This window comes from Zosterops lateralis, assembly GCF_965231275.1.
Source record: "Zosterops lateralis genome assembly, chromosome: 9".
NCBI classification, from domain to species: domain Eukaryota; kingdom Metazoa; phylum Chordata; class Aves; order Passeriformes; family Zosteropidae; genus Zosterops; species Zosterops lateralis.
Window position 1 is genome coordinate 19971564 of NC_139769.1, and position 19409 is coordinate 19990972.

General features: G+C 42.2%; 2 protein-coding genes across 5 annotated transcripts in view; both read left to right on the forward strand.

Moving 5' to 3' along the window:
- LOC310912940 (pancreatic alpha-amylase-like) overlaps positions 1-6893 on the forward strand; it is a 16161-nt gene extending 9268 nt beyond the window's left edge. For all 4 annotated transcript variants that reach the window (XM_083867946.1, XM_083867947.1, XM_083867948.1 and 1 more), the window contains exons 2-11: positions 725-936; positions 2394-2540; positions 2824-3021; positions 3554-3784; positions 4660-4793; positions 4879-5001; positions 5113-5212; positions 5448-5569; positions 5679-5804; positions 6405-6893. In XM_083867946.1, coding sequence (XP_083724072.1) covers positions 769-936; positions 2394-2540; positions 2824-3021; positions 3554-3784; positions 4660-4793; positions 4879-5001; positions 5113-5212; positions 5448-5569; positions 5679-5804; positions 6405-6594 — 1539 coding nt within the window. In that variant the 5' untranslated portion in view covers positions 725-768 and the 3' untranslated portion in view covers positions 6595-6893. The remainder of the gene's footprint in view (positions 1-724; positions 937-2393; positions 2541-2823; positions 3022-3553; positions 3785-4659; positions 4794-4878; positions 5002-5112; positions 5213-5447; positions 5570-5678; positions 5805-6404) is intronic.
- Positions 6894-10375: 3482 nt separating this feature from the next.
- Positions 10376-16013, forward strand: LOC310912483 (pancreatic alpha-amylase; the record flags this gene model as incomplete). Its single annotated transcript, XM_083867076.1, has 10 exons — positions 10376-10546; positions 11149-11295; positions 11507-11704; positions 13453-13683; positions 14066-14199; positions 14285-14407; positions 14519-14618; positions 14837-14958; positions 15068-15193; positions 15442-16013. The coding sequence occupies 10 exons, from the start codon at positions 10376-10378 to the stop codon at positions 15629-15631; spliced, it is 1542 nt and encodes a 513-aa protein (XP_083723202.1). The 3' UTR covers positions 15632-16013.
- Positions 16014-19409: the final 3396 nt, after the last annotated feature.

The following is a 19409-nucleotide window of genomic DNA, read 5'->3' on the forward strand; positions in this document are numbered from 1 at the left end:
TGCAGAACTGTGTACTTGGGCACTCAGAAGGAGATTTCTTGGTTATGGAGCTTCACAGCACTTCTCACATCTTCATGCCATTGCCCACGTTCTTAAAAGGGGAATATCTTCACACAAGCAGGTGTGCAGAGATCAGATATTTAGCATTTCTGGGTTTGAGTCACTGTAATTAATAATTTCTATATCTGAGAGATCTTCCAGGCTTCAGGCTGTTGTTTGAATGAGAGATGTCATGCATGTCATGAATGACAAACTTGCATGTTTGTCCAACTCCAAAATATCTAGGGTTTCATAACAAATCACAGTAAGAAATATACTGCCCTGCAAGGTCTTGTCCAAATAAATTCAAGTTGTAGCAACACCATTTTGAAGAAAAAGATGCCTCTCAAGGATAAATAGGAATGTAAAATAATGTACATTAAATTGAGAAACAAAATGTCTATTTTAGTCTATGTAAGTATTCCTTTGCCCTTTGGGGTAGTTTTTGGCTTTATACTAATAAAACCACAACTTTTGCATTCTGGAGGCAGCCTGCATTAGGCAACATCTGAGTTTTAAGTGCATGAAAACAAAGTTACTGTTAGTATGGGAATGTGATATAGTTTAGATAAAATTCAGTTCAGATGGATTTTATGACAAAATGACAGATAAATAAATACAACGCCAGAGATGGGTGTTTACCTTTAAATGTGTATTTTCTAATGTGTACTTTAACCTCTTGCAGGAACATTGACGGTAAGAGGAGCAGAACTGATCACGGAGCACTGGATGGGGGTCTATTTTCTGCTGTTGATTGTAGGGCTTTGCTGGGGGCAGTACAACCCCAACACTCTGGCTAAGAGAACCTCTATCGTGCATCTCTTTGAATGGCGCTGGCAGGATATTGCGCTGGAGTGTGAATGCTACTTAGCTCCTAATGGATTTGGAGGAGTTCAGGTATGTCTGTTCCTATCAGTAAGTAGTAAAATTGCTACTTAGGTGATAATTTGTTTTTCACAGAAAATGTTCAGTTTGTCAAAGGACAGTTACTGAACAAGAAAAATAGAAATTGGTAATGGAAGCAGTAAATGCTGACAAATATATTCTTCAGCTGTCATCAAGTAAGCATGAATTTATTTCATTGCTCCAAAGTGCATGTTTTGCAGTTTGTGCTATTACATTTAGATGAATTAGAATTGCACATCACTTGCTAAATTTTCTTTTACTGCTGTGAAGAGTAACCTATGTTTATCTGCTTGATGTTATTTAAATCAAAGGAAGCTCTTAAGAGCTAGATAAATGTAAAATGGGACTATGACTGAACAAAGGGCTTCCAAAGAGAACAAAAAAGTGCTGAAGGTTTTAAATAATTAAGTACAAAAGACTTCTAATTGTGTTAACCCAGACTGGCAAGTTTCTCTCTGTAAAGCACAGTGTCAACAGTAAGCCACTGAGACTCTTCTGTGCAGGGATCTGGTGTGAACATACAGAAGTGAACTGAGCACTGGTGAAGGTGTCCCTGTGTGAGTCAATTCTGTCTGAACAGCAGAGACATGTTCCTGTGGAACCAGTACTGGCACTTGGGTGGGGTCACATGGCACGAGAACAGCCACTTATTAAAGTATTTGAGTCTTCCTGTCCAACTGCGTGGGAAAAATTGGTGTGCAGTCTGCCTGTTTCTTGTAGCCCAAGAGATTGCAAGGTGGCCTGAGTGAGAACTTTCCCATAATTTTCAAATAATCATCTTTTCTTTGCAACCTTCTTTCCAGGCAAACACTACCAGATGGATTTTAAACTGATTTCTCAGACTGTGGCGTATGCCTGTTTATCTTTTTAATCGATTCTGTGGCAAGGTCTCAGGACGTTTCTTTCAGATGACTTGCTGAGCTGGTCAGGAAGGTGTGGCAGCTAAGAGGCTGTAGGGATCTTTCTGAGAAATGGTTGGATCAGATTGTTATGCCCCGAGGCTTGGAGGTAGCAGCAAAAGCTTGTTGCCTAAAATGTATCCTAAAAAGTCTGTAAAAGGAAGAGGTATATCTCACCTGGAAACTTACAAGAATGTGTTCATCCAAAACATTACAAAAATGGGAAGTTGGATCAATTTTAAAGGCAGGATGTTGCATTAGTTGTATGCAGTCACTTCCTTCCTCTGCTGACCTAATTCTTCAATTTCAGATGCTTCTTTTTGAAGCTTGCAGTCACAAAGATAATTAGCACACTGTTCATGAACCTAATTTTTATACTATGTTTCTACCTGTTGAAGGCCAGGCCTAAGTCTTTTATTTCCAGCCTACTACAGTGTAAGCAGAGGATACTGAGGATCTGATTGGGTTATGTTCTTTCTCTAAAAACACTGGGCAAACAAATTAACTATTATCATATCCTGTTACCAAGTGCCATTATTTTATTCACAGATTTCACCTCCAAATGAAAATGTTATCATTAGTGATCCCCAGCAACCATGGTGGGAGAGATACCAGCCTGTCAGCTATAAGCTGTGCACAAGATCTGGAAATGAAACTGAATTTAGAGACATGGTGACCAGGTGTAACAATGTTGGAGTAAGTACATTTAAAACCTTCTGGTGTTTGCAATGCAAGGATATAGCCAAGCGGTGATTCTACCAGTTAGAAAAATGGATGCAATGTTACCTCCCTATCTGTTGAACTGCATGTCTTATCATCCTTGCTGTATGTTAATAAAAAAAAAAAGCTGAAAAAATGTTGAGTGAAGCAAGCAAGCAGAAATAGAGGGATAGGGCAGGAGGTATGGGATAGAGAATATTAATTAGTGGTGCTGTGGGAAGTAGCTTTTTCAAATTGTTATGTAGGTACTGTTCTCTAGGTGCACATTTATGTGGATGCAGTAATCAACCATATGTGTGGAGCTAATGCTGGGGCTGGTGACCATGCTACTTGTGGAAGCTATTTCAATGCAAAGACTGAAGATTTCCCAGCTGTGCCCTATTCTGGCTGGGACTTCAATGATCATAAATGTAAATCTAGAAGTGGAAACATTGAGGATTATCATGATATATCTCAGGTAAACCTACAACTACAATTTTCATGTACATCTGTTCCTGTGCTGTAATTTCTTTGTTCTCATTTACAGCAAGATATTTTTGAAAAGGAATAAAAAAAAAGCCTCATGAAAAGCCATTCAAATTAATAACAGAGATTAGTGTTGCTATCAGGAACACTACTTCTTAAAGGAGTAGCTGTACTTGAGACAATGGCTCAATTTCAGATTCAGACAAAGGTGCTTAGGTAATTAATAAAGACAATTTAAAGCTCATAAAATCTATTTAGTGTGTTAAAAAAAGGTTGAAGTTGTTATTTGCTTTTTTATTGTAATTTGGAAGTTTTCCTTGGCCTCAATTTCAAAAAAGAGAGGTAAATGCAATTTCTTATTGCAGCTTCTTTGTAGATGACTTTCCAAAGGAAAGCTGTGCTTGGGGAACAAAGGCTACTGAAGGTTTTATTTGGCATTGTACTATAGGCAAAGAACATTCAAAGTGTGTGTAGAACACTACGCTAAGTTTATTGGGTGAAGAGTGTTTGAGAATTCCCCCCAGGTGCGGGACTGCCGCCTGGTCAGCCTGCTGGACCTGGCGCTGGGGAAGGACTACGTGCGCTCCAGGATCGCGGAGTACCTGAACCACCTCATTGACATCGGCGTGGCCGGCTTCCGCATCGATGCCGCCAAGCACATGTGGCCTGCGGATCTCAGGGCCATCCTAGACAAGCTGAAAGATCTAAACACTCGGTGGTTTCCTGCAGGAACTAAACCTTTCATTTACCAGGAGGTAATCTTTATTTTTTTTAATTTTACTTCACAAACGTATTTCTTGCGGGCCCAGTACAGTCTCAGTCAGACATGGCAGTGCTTTGCATGGGCTGAGCGGAAGCAGATTTACAGAAATCATCCTCAATACCATCCTCAACCATAATCTACAAGTATCTAATCTGCCCATAAATGGAATTGATGTGCAAAATGCCCCACTTGTTTTGGACCTTCTGGAATTAGGTAACCTGCAAATTTTATTGAGATGAAATTTACTACATAGAAGTTAGCGTACAAATGCTGTTGGTTTAAAAAAGAGATTTTATTTCTCGAATCTTAAATTCTGGGAAAAAAAATGCAGCAGAAGACATAAATGTTGATTATGGTCTGAAACTTTATATTCCAATGGCATAACAACTATTACTTGATATTCCAAATTTGTGTTTTATGTTTGAATAATGAATTGGAGAAAGCAGGTAAGTGTTGGTTTCAGTCAGCAGAAGCTAAACTTGCTGCACACATTTTATTAAATTAGTACCTTGCCTGCAAAGTCTAGACAAATACAAACATTCTTTAGCTTCATAGTAAAAGGATGCAGCGCAAATGCTGGAAGTAGAGGCATTGCTGACCATACTAAATATACAGTAAGTACAGCCCAAGCTGTAATCATGAGTAAGTGATCAGTCAGGGTAAGGAGATACAGGATAGAGATAGAAAAGAGGTTCGCAGCTGGGGTGAGCTGAAAGGAGAAAATAGTCTTACATATAATTTTGCAAGAAAGCCAAATAAAATAATTAACTCAAGTACTGTTTCCTTACTTGAAGTAATGTCTAAAACAATGTCTTTTATTTGTTTGGTTTTTGAGTAAAAAGAAATACTCTGTGTTTCCTCTACCAGGTAATTGACTTGGGTGGAGAGCCCATCAAAGGCAGCGACTACTTTGGAAATGGCCGAGTGACAGAATTCAAATACGGTGCCAAACTGGGGACAGTGCTCCGCAAGTGGGACGGAGAAAAGATGGCCTACTTAAAGTAAGGATGAAGGTGCTGCAACTTATCCAGGATTCACTGGGTACACCAGCTGACAGGGTAGCTTCAAGTCTGTGTTTTTGTTTAGGAACTGGGGAGAGGGCTGGGGCTTTGTGCCTTCTGACAGAGCCCTGGTCTTTGTGGATAATCACGACAACCAGAGAGGACACGGGGCCGGTGGAGCTTCTATTCTAACCTTCTGGGATTCCAGGTAAGGAGTTGCTCTTGTGTGGGTGATGCTTCTTGCTTTTGCTTGTTTGTCTGTGTGTTCTCTGGCAGATTCATCCTTCCATGTCTCATTCCTTGTTTGTCCAACAAACAGGCTGTATAAAATGGCATCTGGTTTCATGCTTGCCCATCCGTACGGGTTCACACGTGTGATGTCAAGTTTTCGCTGGCCAAGATATTTTGAAAATGGAAAGGTGAGCTACTAATGCTGAAGATCCATGCATGGGGATTACGGGTCAAAACAGGGCTGGAGAAGTAGTCCAGTGCATTTCAGTTTGTCAGGTGATTTTCCTGTCCCGTGCTGGATGTAGCCAGCAAAACTTTGATGCTCCCTCTAGCTTTTCTCTCCGGTGAGGCTCTCTGCATTTTCAGTCAGGAGATGTAAACCTTTTTCTGTTTTTTTGATGTCCTGTCTTTTTGCAATGACAGGACATCAATGACTGGGTTGGACCCCCAAGTAATGCAGATGGCTCCACAAAGGCTGTTACAATCAACGAGGACACAACCTGTGGCAATGACTGGGTTTGTGAACATCGCTGGCGTCAAATCAGGTAGGGCCCTGGGGAGAAAGAAGCAGGAAAAGCAGTTGCTTTTGCTTGGTGCTGCATGTGGCTTTAGAGGTGTTGCAGGTGGAGTGACAGACATTGCTTGTGTTTTCAGGAACATGGTTATCTTCCGTAATGTGGTGGATGGTGAGCCTTTCTCCAACTGGTGGGACAATGGCAGTAATCAAGTGGCTTTTGGCCGTGGTAATAAAGGCTTCATCATCTTTAATAATGATGACTGGTAAGTAAGAGGGAAATAAATTTTAATTTATTGTAATTACAAATAAATTATTATGTTTTAAATATGTATTTAAATAATCTATTTAGTGATGAAACCTTTTAAGGTGTTGCTAGCTTGAATAGATCTTTCTAAGGGATGCCTCAGTTGTTGACAATTTAAACTTGGCATTTTCCACTCTACTGTAGACACTCTTCACTCTTGGCAGTTTAGGCCTTGTACCGTGATCTTTTTGTTTCCCATTTCTGAAGCTGGCTGTGTCACTGGGCCTGTCAGCCAGCAAAGTCTAAATTTATAGAAGTGAGGGAACTTGTGAACTTGGGAATATGTTCCAAATGTGACAGTTTTAAAAATTGTATTGGAGTTTTTTCACAAGAAGGAGATGATAAGAGAATGGGAGTATGTCAGGGCTGTAATAATTAGCTGTAGGTTGTGGTGATGAGCAGTTTGAAGCATGTAGTGATTGAATAGATTAGGCAGTGTCCAGAGAAGTACTAGAGACTTAGTAACTACAGAATTACTTAATATCTGAAGTCTCCACTATGATTTGAAGAGCATTCTAGAGTGCTCATAAGGCTTACTGCACGTCACTCTTTTCCAAAGGTCCTTGAATGTATCTCTGCAGACCGGTCTGCCTGCTGGGACTTACTGCGATGTCATTTCTGGGCAAAAGGAAGGTGACTTCTGTTCAGCAGTTGAAGTTCATGTTGCTGCTGATGGCATGGCTAATTTCCTGATTGGGAATGAAGACAAAGACCCATTCATTGCCATTCATGTTGATGCTAAATTGTAACCAGATGTGTTGTGCATGTGCTGTTCCTTCTCCTCTGTATCTTTATGAACAGCAAACAGACGTGCAGAATGTCCTGGCTCTCAGCACTGCATGAACTGAGACAGAGCCAAGGTAGTTAGCTGTAATACTAATGAAATGGTGAGCAACTGCTGAGATGGGAACTGGTGGTGCAATGCAGCTCTGGGAGTGGTGCTCTGCATCTCTGTGCATTTGTAAGTGCACTTTATTCAGTTAAGGTACTAATAAAAAATGGAAGGAGAAGATTGACATTATTAAATTTAAAATCATGCTGCTCTGTGTGGAAATGTAGTTCTCTTTAGGGGCAAGCAGGATTGGGAATTGACAGGATATCAAAAAACCAATAGAAGACCCCTTTGTGCTGAAACATGGCACAATTCAAGTTGATATCAAGTTACATCAGTAGAAAATGTGTTTCTTCTGTTTGTCTGTACATTCTCTCTAGCTGGTGAAGGAAAAATGGCATTCAGATTGGGTTTATTCCTTTTTGTGACTAACCAAACATAGGGCCAGGGTCGGAAGAAGCTGGTCCATGCCAGTCAGTTATTCCAGCCTGTGGCATCAATCAAGCCTCTGTGTTACCTGATTCACAGTCAGCTTGTGCCTGCACAATCAAAACCACACATCTTCCATTGTTACCCCAATACTGACTTGATCTCTATTGCTGATACCTATACTGCACTCACCAGCAGGATGGTGGGCATTCCCAGTTATAGGAAAGGAATAATGGGTTGGAACCATCTTAAAGCCCATTACTACCTTCAGAAAACTTCTGTTAGTTGTTAATTTTGTATAATCCTTCATGCTGAGTGAGCTGTGTATACACTCCCTCCCCATGCTGGTCTGGCTAAACCGAGGAGCCTTCACACAGTTATAAATAACACTCTCAGCTGATGCAGTCAGGTGCCACAGTTGTTTATCTGAAATAAAGGCCACCTGTGAGCCCTTTGTGCTGATGTTTAAGTCTGCATTTTTTTGCAGCCTGCTTGAACAGTCACAGCCTGCAGAGCCTGTCATGGGAGGGCTCCCAGTCCCCTTTGCCAGTGCCTTTGCCATCCATTGCAGCAGGTTATTGAGGATGGGTCCATCCTGTTCTTGGCTGACAGCAGCATATTTTTCACTGGAAAATGCATGCCGTTGGAAACTGAAAGTTTCATACATTCCATCACCTCGATGGTACTCCACAGGGAATGGTGATGTAGAAATTAACCTCAGGCACATTTGGTTGTTTTTAGTAATATTGAAGAATGAGGGAGTCTGTTTTCACTGAATTGGTAATCACAAGATGCAATCACTCACTGGTTCCTTGCTGTTAGTGACTAGGCAAGGTCATTTGCAGTAACTTACTATTTCTTTACAGGAGTGGAAAAAGAGGCCTTTAATAAGGTCTTGTTATGAAAATGAACAGGTGGAAAAGTGGGACCTGCTTGTGTATTTTGTCCTTGAAGACCAAATCTGGGCAAGAGGAGGATGCATGTGACACACTGGCATGGCTGGTTTCAGAAAGAACACACCAGAAGCAGTTCAGATAAGAAGTGCCCTGATGTTTCTTTTCTCCTGAAGTAACTATGACATTTTTTGGGAACTTTTTTTCCTTACAGGTATTCATCAAATGCCAGTGATTTTCAAGTTTTGTGTTCTCTTGGAGTATTGCTTTATTGTTAGTATGACTCAAGTTTATTCATGGAGGATTGTCACTGAGACATTGATTTTATAAGTCAGTTCCAAATGAAGACCTGAAATCATTTCATGAAGAAAAGTCAAAGGTCTTTTCTTTGAAGGAGTAAATTGTATGAAATGCAAGAAAGGAGTTGGATAACAGCTCTAGCTTGCAAATTCAGTTACATGTCAGGCAGCTAAAACTCTTCTGTGCTATAATTTACATCTGATTTTGGGGTTTGTTCCTTGACTCAGATGAATCATTTATCGCTTAAAATGAGATGAAACCTTATGCAAAGTTTCTGCTGGAGAGGCAAATGCAGCTGATCACTTTCCATCAGCTGCTCTGCATGAAGAGAAGTATGAACAAAACTACTACCATTCCTTAGCAGAGACTGGGCAATGATACCAGAGAAACATTAGGTATGAGAAAGTGTCAGTTCCTTGTTATCAGTGGGATTTACTTGGTGAAGACCCACAGCCTCTCATGTGATAAATCTATTACTGATTAAATATTGCTATTGTTTTGGTTTTGCACTGCCTGGTTTTTGGTAACTGGGGGACCACAGAGGTGGCTCCTGTGGGCAGCTGCTGGAAGTTTCCACCCTGTCCAGCAGAGCCCATGGCTGATGGCTCTGAAGATGGAGATGCTGCTGGCCAAAACTGGGCCAATGAGAGCGGCTGGTAATGCCTCTGTGCTGACACATTTAGGAAGAAAATCAAAGTCACATAGTTTTTCTTCTAGTCAGAAAAGAGGAGGAGGTGAGAACATGTGAAGGAAACAACATGAAGACACCAAGGCCAGTGCAGGAGGGGCAGGAGGTGCTGCAGGCCCTGGAGCTGAGATTCCTCTGCAGGCTGTGGTGAGGCCATGGTGAAGTAGCTGTGCCCCTGCAGCCCATGGGGATCCACAGGGGCTACAGAGATCTACCTGCTGCTCATGGGGGTCCACGGGGGATGCAGGGATCCACCCACAGCCAGTAGGGCTCCATGGGGAATGCAGAGCTCCCCCTGCAGCCTGTGCTGGAGTGGGTGGAGGCCTGGAGGAGTCTGTGGTCCCATGGGAGACCCAGAGGAGAGAGAGGCCCTGCTTCCAGGCTGGAGCAGCCTGTCCTTGGAGGACTGCACCCCTGTGTAAGAGTGACCCATGCCACAGCAGTTTTGGGAAGGTTATGTGCCTGTGAGAGGGACTCACGCTGCAGCAGGTGTGGTTTGGCTGCTGCTCATGGGAGTGGAACCAAACCAGGCCAGTTCATGGAGAACTGTCTCCCCTAGGAGGGACTCCTCTTCCAGAACAGCAGAAGAAAGTGTCAGTGATGAACGTACCAAAACCCCCTGCCCTGTCTCCCTGTGCTGTCTGTGGGAAGGAGGGAGGAACTGGGGGAAAAAAGGTATTTTGAGGGTTTATTTTACTTCTCATTATCCTCCTCGAATTCTGTTAGTAATAAACTCACTTTGCAACCTTAAGTTGAACCTGTTTTGCCCTTGAAATCTTTTGTACTTGTCACTCAGGAGCCTTTTGTTAATTTTTTTTCCTCCTCTCCCTTTCCCAGCTGTATGTAGCAGGGGAGGGTGAGGGAGAAACTCTCATGGGTGCCTGGCGTTGGGCCAGTGTCAAACCACAATAGTTGTCCATACCCTGGTCTGAACTCAGTCTAATCCTGAGAACCAGACACCTCTGAATGCTGGCAAACTCATTCATTCTCCTAATGCTGTTAGATTTCCAGTCATCTTTCAATCACCTCCCACTCCTTTTAACTTCTAGAAATCCCTTTGAGGGTCTGTGTATTATGGTTTGGAATAATTTTGATAAAGTATCTTCATTTGTGTGATTGCAAAGAGTGCAATTCTGGATTTGGGTGCATTGCTCACGGACCACTTGGTTTATGTTGGCGTATAATCATTGTGAAAAGTTATTTTATCTTCAGGTGTTGGGTAATCAGGAGAAAAAACAAACCAAAGGAATGATATTGAGCTAGCTATCTAAATAATAACTGATAGCATTGATCCATGTGAATTTCGACACCTGCTGCAGGAACTTTGTCACCTTGCAGGCACATAAATAGTCAGGGAAGAGACCACTGGGCCTTACACTGAAGACACCATGCAACTCCTCCTCCTCCTCCTCGCAGCTGTGGGGCTTTGCTGGGGGCAGTACAACCCCAACACTCTGGCTAAGAGAACCTCTATCGTGCATCTCTTTGAATGGCGCTGGCAGGATATTGCTCTGGAGTGTGAACGCTACTTAGCTCCTAATGGATTTGGAGGAGTTCAGGTGAGTTGTCTCCTGTGAGTAGTAGGAAAATGGCATTGTAATGTTTTATTAATAAATCAAAATGCCCAAGTTGGACACAGTCATCTCCAAGCAATCTTTGCTGCGGAGGAGGGAGGGTCGGAAGTAGGAACTGCTTTTAGAAGCAGCCCTAACCCTGCAGGACCAATGAATGATGGTCTATCTCTAGCAGAATCATTACCAAGGGGTTTGCTTTCTTCTGAAAGGCTTTCCCTGAAAGCTAAGTAGAGGGTAAAGCTCTTTACCTTGTTCTAAAGGACGTGTGGAAGCGATGAGATTTGGCATTCCTAAGGCTGTCACTATTACAAGTAGAAATAATTCCTGTGGCTTCAGCCCTTCCATGCACATGTCCTCGAAAGCAGGCCCATGCTGGACCTGGGCAACTCACAGGAACAACCCAAAATGTTTTTCTTGCCAATGTACAAGACAGACATCTCACAGACCTGCACTTCTGCTGTGGGAAAGAGATTGGGTTGGGTACTATATCTCCTCTGAGGGCAGAAGTCTTGACTTCAGATTTTGCTCTTAAAATGTTGAAATAAAACCATTTGATTTCTCATCAGAGTGCATAATTTCATCTTCAGGTTTCACCTCCAAATGAAAATATTGTCATTACTAACCCAAACAGACCCTGGTGGGAAAGATACCAGCCCATTAGCTACAAGCTCTGCACTCGATCAGGAAATGAAGAGGAATTCAGAGACATGGTGACCAGATGCAACAATGTTGGAGTAAGTACCTTGATAATCTGTGTCAGATACAGCAAGAAATGCTGTATCAGCTGAGGGAAGGTGCTGCTGTCCTCAAAAGAGGTGTAAACTGAGAAGAAACTGAAAGAGATTTAATCAATTTAAAATCAACTTAATAGTGATGGGATAAATCCCTGGCTGTGACTTCACATTTGTTACAAAACGTACTGAAATGCACATATTGCTTTTCCAGGTTCGTATCTATGTGGATGCAGTTGTCAACCATATGTGTGGGGCTGCAGGTGGCTCAGGCACACATTCTACCTGTGGAAGCTATTTTAATGCCGGAAACAGAGATTTTCCAGCTGTACCATACTCTGGCTGGGATTTCAATGATGGCAAATGTCACACTGGAAGTGGAGAAATTGAAAATTATGGTGATATGTATCAGGTAACTGCCCCTGGTAACATTTTCAAATCTTTTTTTTTTTTTTTTTTTTTTTTTTTTTTTTTGACATGCCCTGTTATCTCTATAGTAAAATCAAATGGTGTAATGACTCACAAAACCTGTGCTTAGTCACTTGACAAGTGAATGAAGTAGTGACCATAGATATGTGTGGTGCAAAATATTCTAAGTACTGAGGAATCAAGAACCTATGTGCAGAAGTTTGCTCCTGAACGGAGCCCAGTGTACTCAGCTCAGCCTGTGAGCTCATTTTTATAGCTTATAAACTCATCTGATCATGATAAGAAGCTCTCTTGGAAAACTGGCAACAGTGCAAGGTGGTGCCCTGGTTACACAATTTGCTGGTTTTTGTTGTTAGAATATGTAGCCGTTCTTTCTCAAGTTCTCCCTTCAGCCACTTTGCAACAATACTTCATAATGTTTCTGCACTTTGCACTGCTTCATGTAAGTCTTGTCTTTCATTGGTTCAGGTGGCTCCTGCTATGGTAATCCCTATGACATACAATCCTGCTCTGGCTTGGGTTTACCCAGAGACTGCAGTCCCTCAGGGCTGTACCTGCCCCAAGTGCAGCCATTTCTGTGAGCCACAGGCTCTCCAGGGGGACCCCTGCTGCTGCATGGATTTATCCACAGCCACAGGGGCTCTGAGGGGCAGCCCCTCACCCACCCACAGCCACTGTCCCCTCAGAAAGCCAACCTGCCCCACACAGCCTTGCCCCTGGCTGCAGTCTCTGCAGGGTGTTCCTGCTCTGCTGTGGGTTTATTTATGGCCACACGATTTCAGGGGCTCCAGCACGGCCTCATGAACAGCCAGTGGTGCTTCCAGGTGTCCCTGCTGCAGCACAGAGCTGTCCTTGGGCCCTGACACCTTCAGGGGTGCACCTGCCATGGCATTGACACAGCCATGGACACAGGCAGATGGACCTGCCTGCTGTGGACTTTTCCATGGCCAGAAACACTCCCAGATGTGCCTGTTCCCCCGTGGACTCCCCACAGTCACAGTCCCTGTGGCTGGAGCCCAGGCTGGAGCTGCAGCCTGTGCAGTGCAGCAGCACAGGAGCAGCAGCACTGCCCGGGCAGGTGCCAGCCCAGGCCAGGCCAGTCTGGGATCAGAACGTCCCAGGGTGGGGGATCACACCCAGCACAAGCTGCAGCCAAAGCACAATGCACTGAGCAGCCACTCAGGAGCCTGAGAGTCTAATGCACAGTGAGGCCAGTGAGCCCCATGGCAAGCATAGGAGCCTGTCAATTATTAGCCAAACAGCAATAACAGATATAAATTTCATCTAGCACATTATTCTTATCCATTGTTAATAAGAACACTATGAGTCCCATGTTGGCCACCAAAGAGGACTTGTGATTTAACCCAGCCAGCAGCTAAATACCACTCAGTCTCCTGCTTTCAGTGGGATGGGAGAGAGAATTGGAAGAGTAAAACTGAGAAAACTCATTTCTCTTTAATAGGTAAAGAGAAAGCCACGTACATAAGCAAAGTAAAACAAGAATTTATTCACCACTTCCCATTGGAAAGCAGGTGTAGAGCTGTCTCCAGGACAGTAGGGCTTTGTAATGTGCAACAGTGACTTGCAAAGACAAAAGCCTGGATATCACTGTTACTCTGGATATCACTGCCTTCATCTTCCCAATCCAATACAACGTCATTAACCACCACCCTACTTCCACCCCTCCTTTGATACACAGATATCTTTATTTTTTTCTTTTCTGTTGCACAGGTCCGGGACTGCCGCTTGTCCAGCCTTCTGGATCTGGCCCTGGAGAAAGACTACGTGCGCTCAAAGGTTGCAGAGTACCTGAACCATCTCATTGACATTGGTGTAGCAGGATTCCGACTTGATGCTGCCAAGCACATGTGGCCTGGGGACATTAGAGCATTTCTGGACAAGCTGAATGATCTAAATACTCAGTGGTTTCCTGAAGGAACTAAACCTTTCATTTTCCAGGAGGTAATCCTCACATTTTCTCCTTTATGTTTGCCTTTGCCTTTTGTATCTCTTTTGCTTCCTCCTTCAGAGGAACAACAATACATCTTCATCCAATTTACCCTAGAAGGAACTCACAATTTATTTAGAGTAGCTCTGCAGACATAGGTAGTTTTGATTTTTAAAAATGCCTCCACAGCAGATTGTCAATCAACTTTACCTTTCATTTCTTCAGTCATGTTTTTACGTGTGTCCCTCATGTCTTATACTTTGTGTTGATTTACACAGCACAAATACATAAATACTTTCTTCTCAATGTAAAGCAAGAACTCATGTTGAATTCTGTACATTGCATTGTTGTTTTTTGTGAGACAAGAAGGGATGTAGGTTTTCTTTCCTCTACCAGGTAATTGACTTGGGTGGAGAGCCCATCAAAGGCAGCGACTACTTTGGAAATGGCCGAGTGACAGAATTCAAATACGGTGCCAAACTGGGGACAGTGCTCCGCAAGTGGGACGGAGAAAAGATGGCCTACTTAAAGTAAGGATGAAAGTGCTGCAACTTATCCAGGATTCACTGGGTGCACCAGCTGACAGGGTAGCTTCAAGTCTGTGTTTTTGTTTAGGAACTGGGGAGAGGGCTGGGGCTTTGTGCCTTCTGACAGAGCCCTGGTCTTTGTGGATAATCACGACAACCAGAGAGGACACGGGGCCGGTGGAGCTTCTATTCTAACCTTCTGGGATTCCAGGTAAGGAGTTGCTCTTGTGTGGGTGATGCTTCTTGCTTTTGCTTGTTTGTCTGTGTGTTCTCTGGCAGATTCATCCTTCCATGTCTCATTCCTTGTTTGTCCAACAAACAGGCTGTATAAAATGGCATCTGGTTTCATGCTTGCCCATCCGTACGGGTTCACACGTGTGATGTCAAGTTTTCGCTGGCCAAGATATTTTGAAAATGGAAAGGTGAGCTACTAATGCTGAAGATCCATGCATGGGGATTACGGGTCAAAACAGGGCCAGAGAAGTAGTCCAGTGCATTTCAGTTTGTCAGGTGATTTCCCTGTCCCATCCCATACTGGATGTAGCCGGTGAAACTTTGATGCTCCCTCTATCTTTGCTCTCTAGAGGGCCTCTCTGCATTTTCAGTCAGGAGATGTAAACCTGTCTTTTTGCAATGACAGGACGTCAATGACTGGGTTGGACCCCCAAGTAATGCAGATGGCTCCACAAAGGCTGTTACAATCAATGAGGACACGACCTGTGGCAATGACTGGGTTTGTGAACATCGCTGGCGTCAAATCAGGTAGGGCCCTGGGGAGAAAGAAGCAGGAAAAGCAGTTGCTTTTGCTTGGTGCTGCATGTGGCTTTAGAGGTGTTGTAGGTGGAGTGACAGACATTGCTTGTGTTTTCAGGAACATGGTTATCTTCCGTAATGTGGTGGATGGTGAGCCTTTCTCCAACTGGTGGGACAATGGCAGTAATCAAGTGGCTTTTGGCCGTGGTAATAAAGGCTTCATCATCTTCAATAATGATGACTGGTAAGTCAGTGGCAGAAATATTGTCCCTAGGGAGAAAAACAGTGTCCCTCATCAGCAATGTAGCGTGAATTATTTGCATGTATATTGGCTGCAGGGTGCTAAAATGGGAGTGTAGGAGGGGTAGGATCAGAAAGCTCATGCTTTACAACGCCCTTCAAATAAAGGAGTAAGATCAGCTTCAGAAATCTTACACAATTTGAAATACCTGTTTTAAAAGCATTATATAAATAATATTTATTTTCTCATAGGAATATGAATGTCTATGTGCAAACTGGACTGCCTGCTGGTACCTACTGCGATGTTATTTCTGGACAGAAGGAAAACAACAAATGTACTGGAAAGCAGGTGTTTGTTTCTGGTGATGGAATGGCGAATTTCCAGATTAATACCGATGCTGAAGATCCATTTATTGCAATTCATGTTGAGGCCAAATTATAATTCAGGAGAAATGTCCTCCTCTGTTTCATCTGTGTATTTCTCTTTCCCCCCTATGTTATATCCTGGTTTTTGAGCATGAGTGACTCTCCATTGAATAATAAATGGCATTCAAATTGAAGAGTAATATTTTTCCTTTAATGAATTAGATGTAACTTCATCCTCTCATTACTAGTGGTGATGCACTGGTAAGTTTTAAGGAATGCAGCACTCCAGTTCCCATGTAACAAAAACACTGGAGAGAAAAAAACAAAACAAACAAACAAACAAAACAAAAAAAAAACAAAACAAAAAACGAGAGAAACCAAGCTAGTGTCTGGCTAAGCTAAAATGCATTATTTCTAGGGCTGATCATACACACACACTTGTATCCCAGAGCAGCCTCCTTGTGGGCTGTCAGCTACGAGCAGTACCTACATAGAGAGTTTATCTCTTCCTTAAGCCAAACCAAGCCTGGGGTCTGGGTCACTGAAGGAAGCTGAGCTGTGCCAATCAGTTACTCCAGCCTTTGGCATCCGTGAAACCAGCAGTCACCTGGTTCACAGTCAGCTTGTGCCTGGACAAAGCAAAACCTCTTGCACTGTTTGCCCTGTGGTCTGAGGCAGGCGAACACTCCCTGTGCAGAACACACCGTGTGTGTATTCAGGCATTGTTTCCACCCTGTGCCACTGGCTGAGGCATGGCAAATTCCTGCCTCTGCAGCATTAGGCTCCCTTATTCTCTAATATCTCCAAGAATTATGCAAACAGAGCACAGGTTTGACAGCTTTCCCAAATCCCTTCTCTGTCAACTGTGAGAAATGCTGAGGTAAAAGCGAGTGTGCAGGCCTTGCTTTAAGTCAGAATCTCTGCTAGGTCAAAAGTGCTGACTGCATCCCATTCTAGAGGGAAAAATGGAAGGAGGTTGCTCCAATTTAAGGCCAAAGTGTACCTTTAAGGGCTGTTTGCTTTCTGTGGTGTTGGAGGTTGGCTCTCAGTGTGCCCTAGGGCTCCAAGTGTCCGTCAGGGCAGTCATGGTGTGGGCAGTGTCACTGGCCCAGCACTGGACCTCCATCTGTCTCCCTCGCTGGCTGTGGCCAGCACCTCATGGATCATCCACTCAGCCCCTCATCCATTGCAGAGGTGCCAAAGATCTGGGGACTCTCATGGCAGGGCATTCATAGCCTTTAAAAACCTGTTATTTGCCCACAGGGGCAGGTCAGGGAATCCTCAGGCCCCTCTGAAATTGATAGGAACTGTCTTAAGCCCTGCTTTCATCTCTACCCCTCAGAAACTAGGATTCCATACTCTATCATTCCGACATTGCCCATTCCCAAATGGAATAATCAGTTCACACTTCAAATTGCAAATCCACCCTCAAGGCCCACAGCTTTTGTGGCACATGTTTGAAGTGACACACACTGATCTGAAATGACACACACTGAGGTTGCCATAAATCAACAGGCTGAATATGGAGAAGATTGTCTGTGCCTGTGAACATATGTGGATCCATTTTCCAAGGATTTTAGAGTGCAATGAATGTTTTGGTTAATGTAGGTTTGTGTAGTTCTGCATTTCACAGTGGCATTAAATAGAACATGGAGAAAAAGAAATCATGAGACACTTTCTTTAGGTGTAAGTAAAACTTTGTGGGCCAAATGTTCCCTGCTTTGAAAGGACATAACTTGCATTCAGACCTTGCTTTTTTTTTTTTTTTTTTCTTTTATTTCAGGATTTTGGCACATTGCCTTATAATTTGAGCATAAAGATGATGAGAAAGCAACAGTGTCATCCACAGCAACACAAGATCTTTCAGATAACTCACTAAACCCAGAGTTACAGTCAACATTACTGCTGCTCTCTAAGTTTTCAAAAAAATGTTAGTACTGGGAAATATTTATCTTTATTTTTATAATTTCTATTGCTACTCTTCTATGTGAAGTGATGACACTTAGTCTTTATATTTTATACCAACAATCAATGAAAAATTGAAGTTATGTTATGAAATTTATCAAACTTAAGGTAAGATACTTGCTGGGGCACAACAGGATGGAACAACAGATCTGCTGAATTGTAAAATTTTAGAATTTTGTGGCATAATGCAATATTTAATTTTCTGTTAGAAATAGTGCTCACTTTCATTGGCCAAACAGTGAAATTAGCTGTGTAATTAATCTCTGAGTCTATAAATGCATTGGAAATTTACAATTATGGGGTTTTCCCCTCTTTTTTTCCCCTCTTTTATTATTTTTTTTCTCATCTTCTTTTTTTTTCTTTTTCATTTTGGGGATTTTTCCCACCATAGTTCTGTCTCCAAATGGGGCTTTCAGCATAATAGTGATAAGAATTTAGTGGAAGTGATGCACAATAAAGCAAAGTGAATAGCTGCTTGTATGTACAACTGTTCACTGCTCATATTTAAGTAGTATATATATATATATATAGAGAGAGAGATATTCAGGCAGTAATCACGCATTTATCCAAACAGAAAAAAGAAACTATGATTTGATAATTTATCCTTCTAGTGGGTTTAATCCACAGAGTTAATATTGTATATTTGTCAGATAAGGGGAAATAAATAGTGAGATTAGAAAAACCATGAACTCCTAGTGCACTGTCTATGAGTGAACCAGAAAGTTGTTTACTGAATTATTCATGGAAATTTATTTTCTCAGCTAAGTGCAACAGCAAATATAGAAACTTTTGCTCAACTCTGCATGCCTTTGTGTCATCTTATTATCTCCCTGAATCACAGCTACTTTTCTAAATGAAGAAGGAGTTCTGTAAAGGGAAAGTAACAATCTATTGTCTCTTTATTGTCTCTTTTATGGAGACTGTAAAAATTTTATTCAAGTTATTTTCTTTTAAGAGGAAGCAAATGAAAAACTCAACACACAACACTAACTTTTAAATTGTTGATCATGTGTTTATCTGCAATCTGTGTTTTTAACAGTCATAGTGTATTAGTCTCATTGCACAATTCTGAACAGCATAGAGATATTTCCTTTGCAAGTATTTAGTGCTGTGGCAATTTTAATTTTACCTTAATGTTAAATCAGAATGTTTGTAAGAATGAATGTTGGTGACACTATTTGAGATGATAGTGGTGAATTATGTGCAGTCACTAGGGTCAAAGTGAGAGTGAGTGCTTGGATTTTCACCCAGTTGGCTCACTAAAGCACTTTTGGTGGGGATAAATAGCCAGAGCATTTAGTGTAGGATTAAGAAAGGGACTTACACCCTGTAGGAGAGAAGTAAAGTGTGAGCTGTGCTGTGGCACTTCGGAGTTCAAAATGGAAATACCAAATGTTCTTCAGAGAATGACAAATGTTTGATATTTCTTGGTCCTAAAGTAATAATTAGATTGCATTATCCAACCAACAAGACTGAGAAGTAGCCAGCTTAACTAACTGCATTTTACTTTCCTATTATTCCAAAATTTATGTGACTGGTTTTTTGTGGGTTTTTTTTGGTTGTTTTTTTTTTTTTTTCCTTTGGTTTGGTTTGTTTGTTTGTTGTTTTCTTGGGGATCTCTTCCTCCCCCCCAAAAAAAGAGAGTGTGATGTAATGGTAAATATGCTATTATATTTTATTTTTCATTTCAGTTGGAAGAAAGGCTTTGGAAGCATAGCACTTCCTGTGTGTTTGTAGATGACAAATGATCATGATTGTGGATGCTGATTTCTGCAATCTTCTGAATACTCTGGAGCATGAAGTCAGTCAGAAAGCTCTTGAAGAAAATTAACCTTTAGGGTTTGGGCAAGGTGACTACATGGAACTCATTTTGTTTATAATAGTGAACA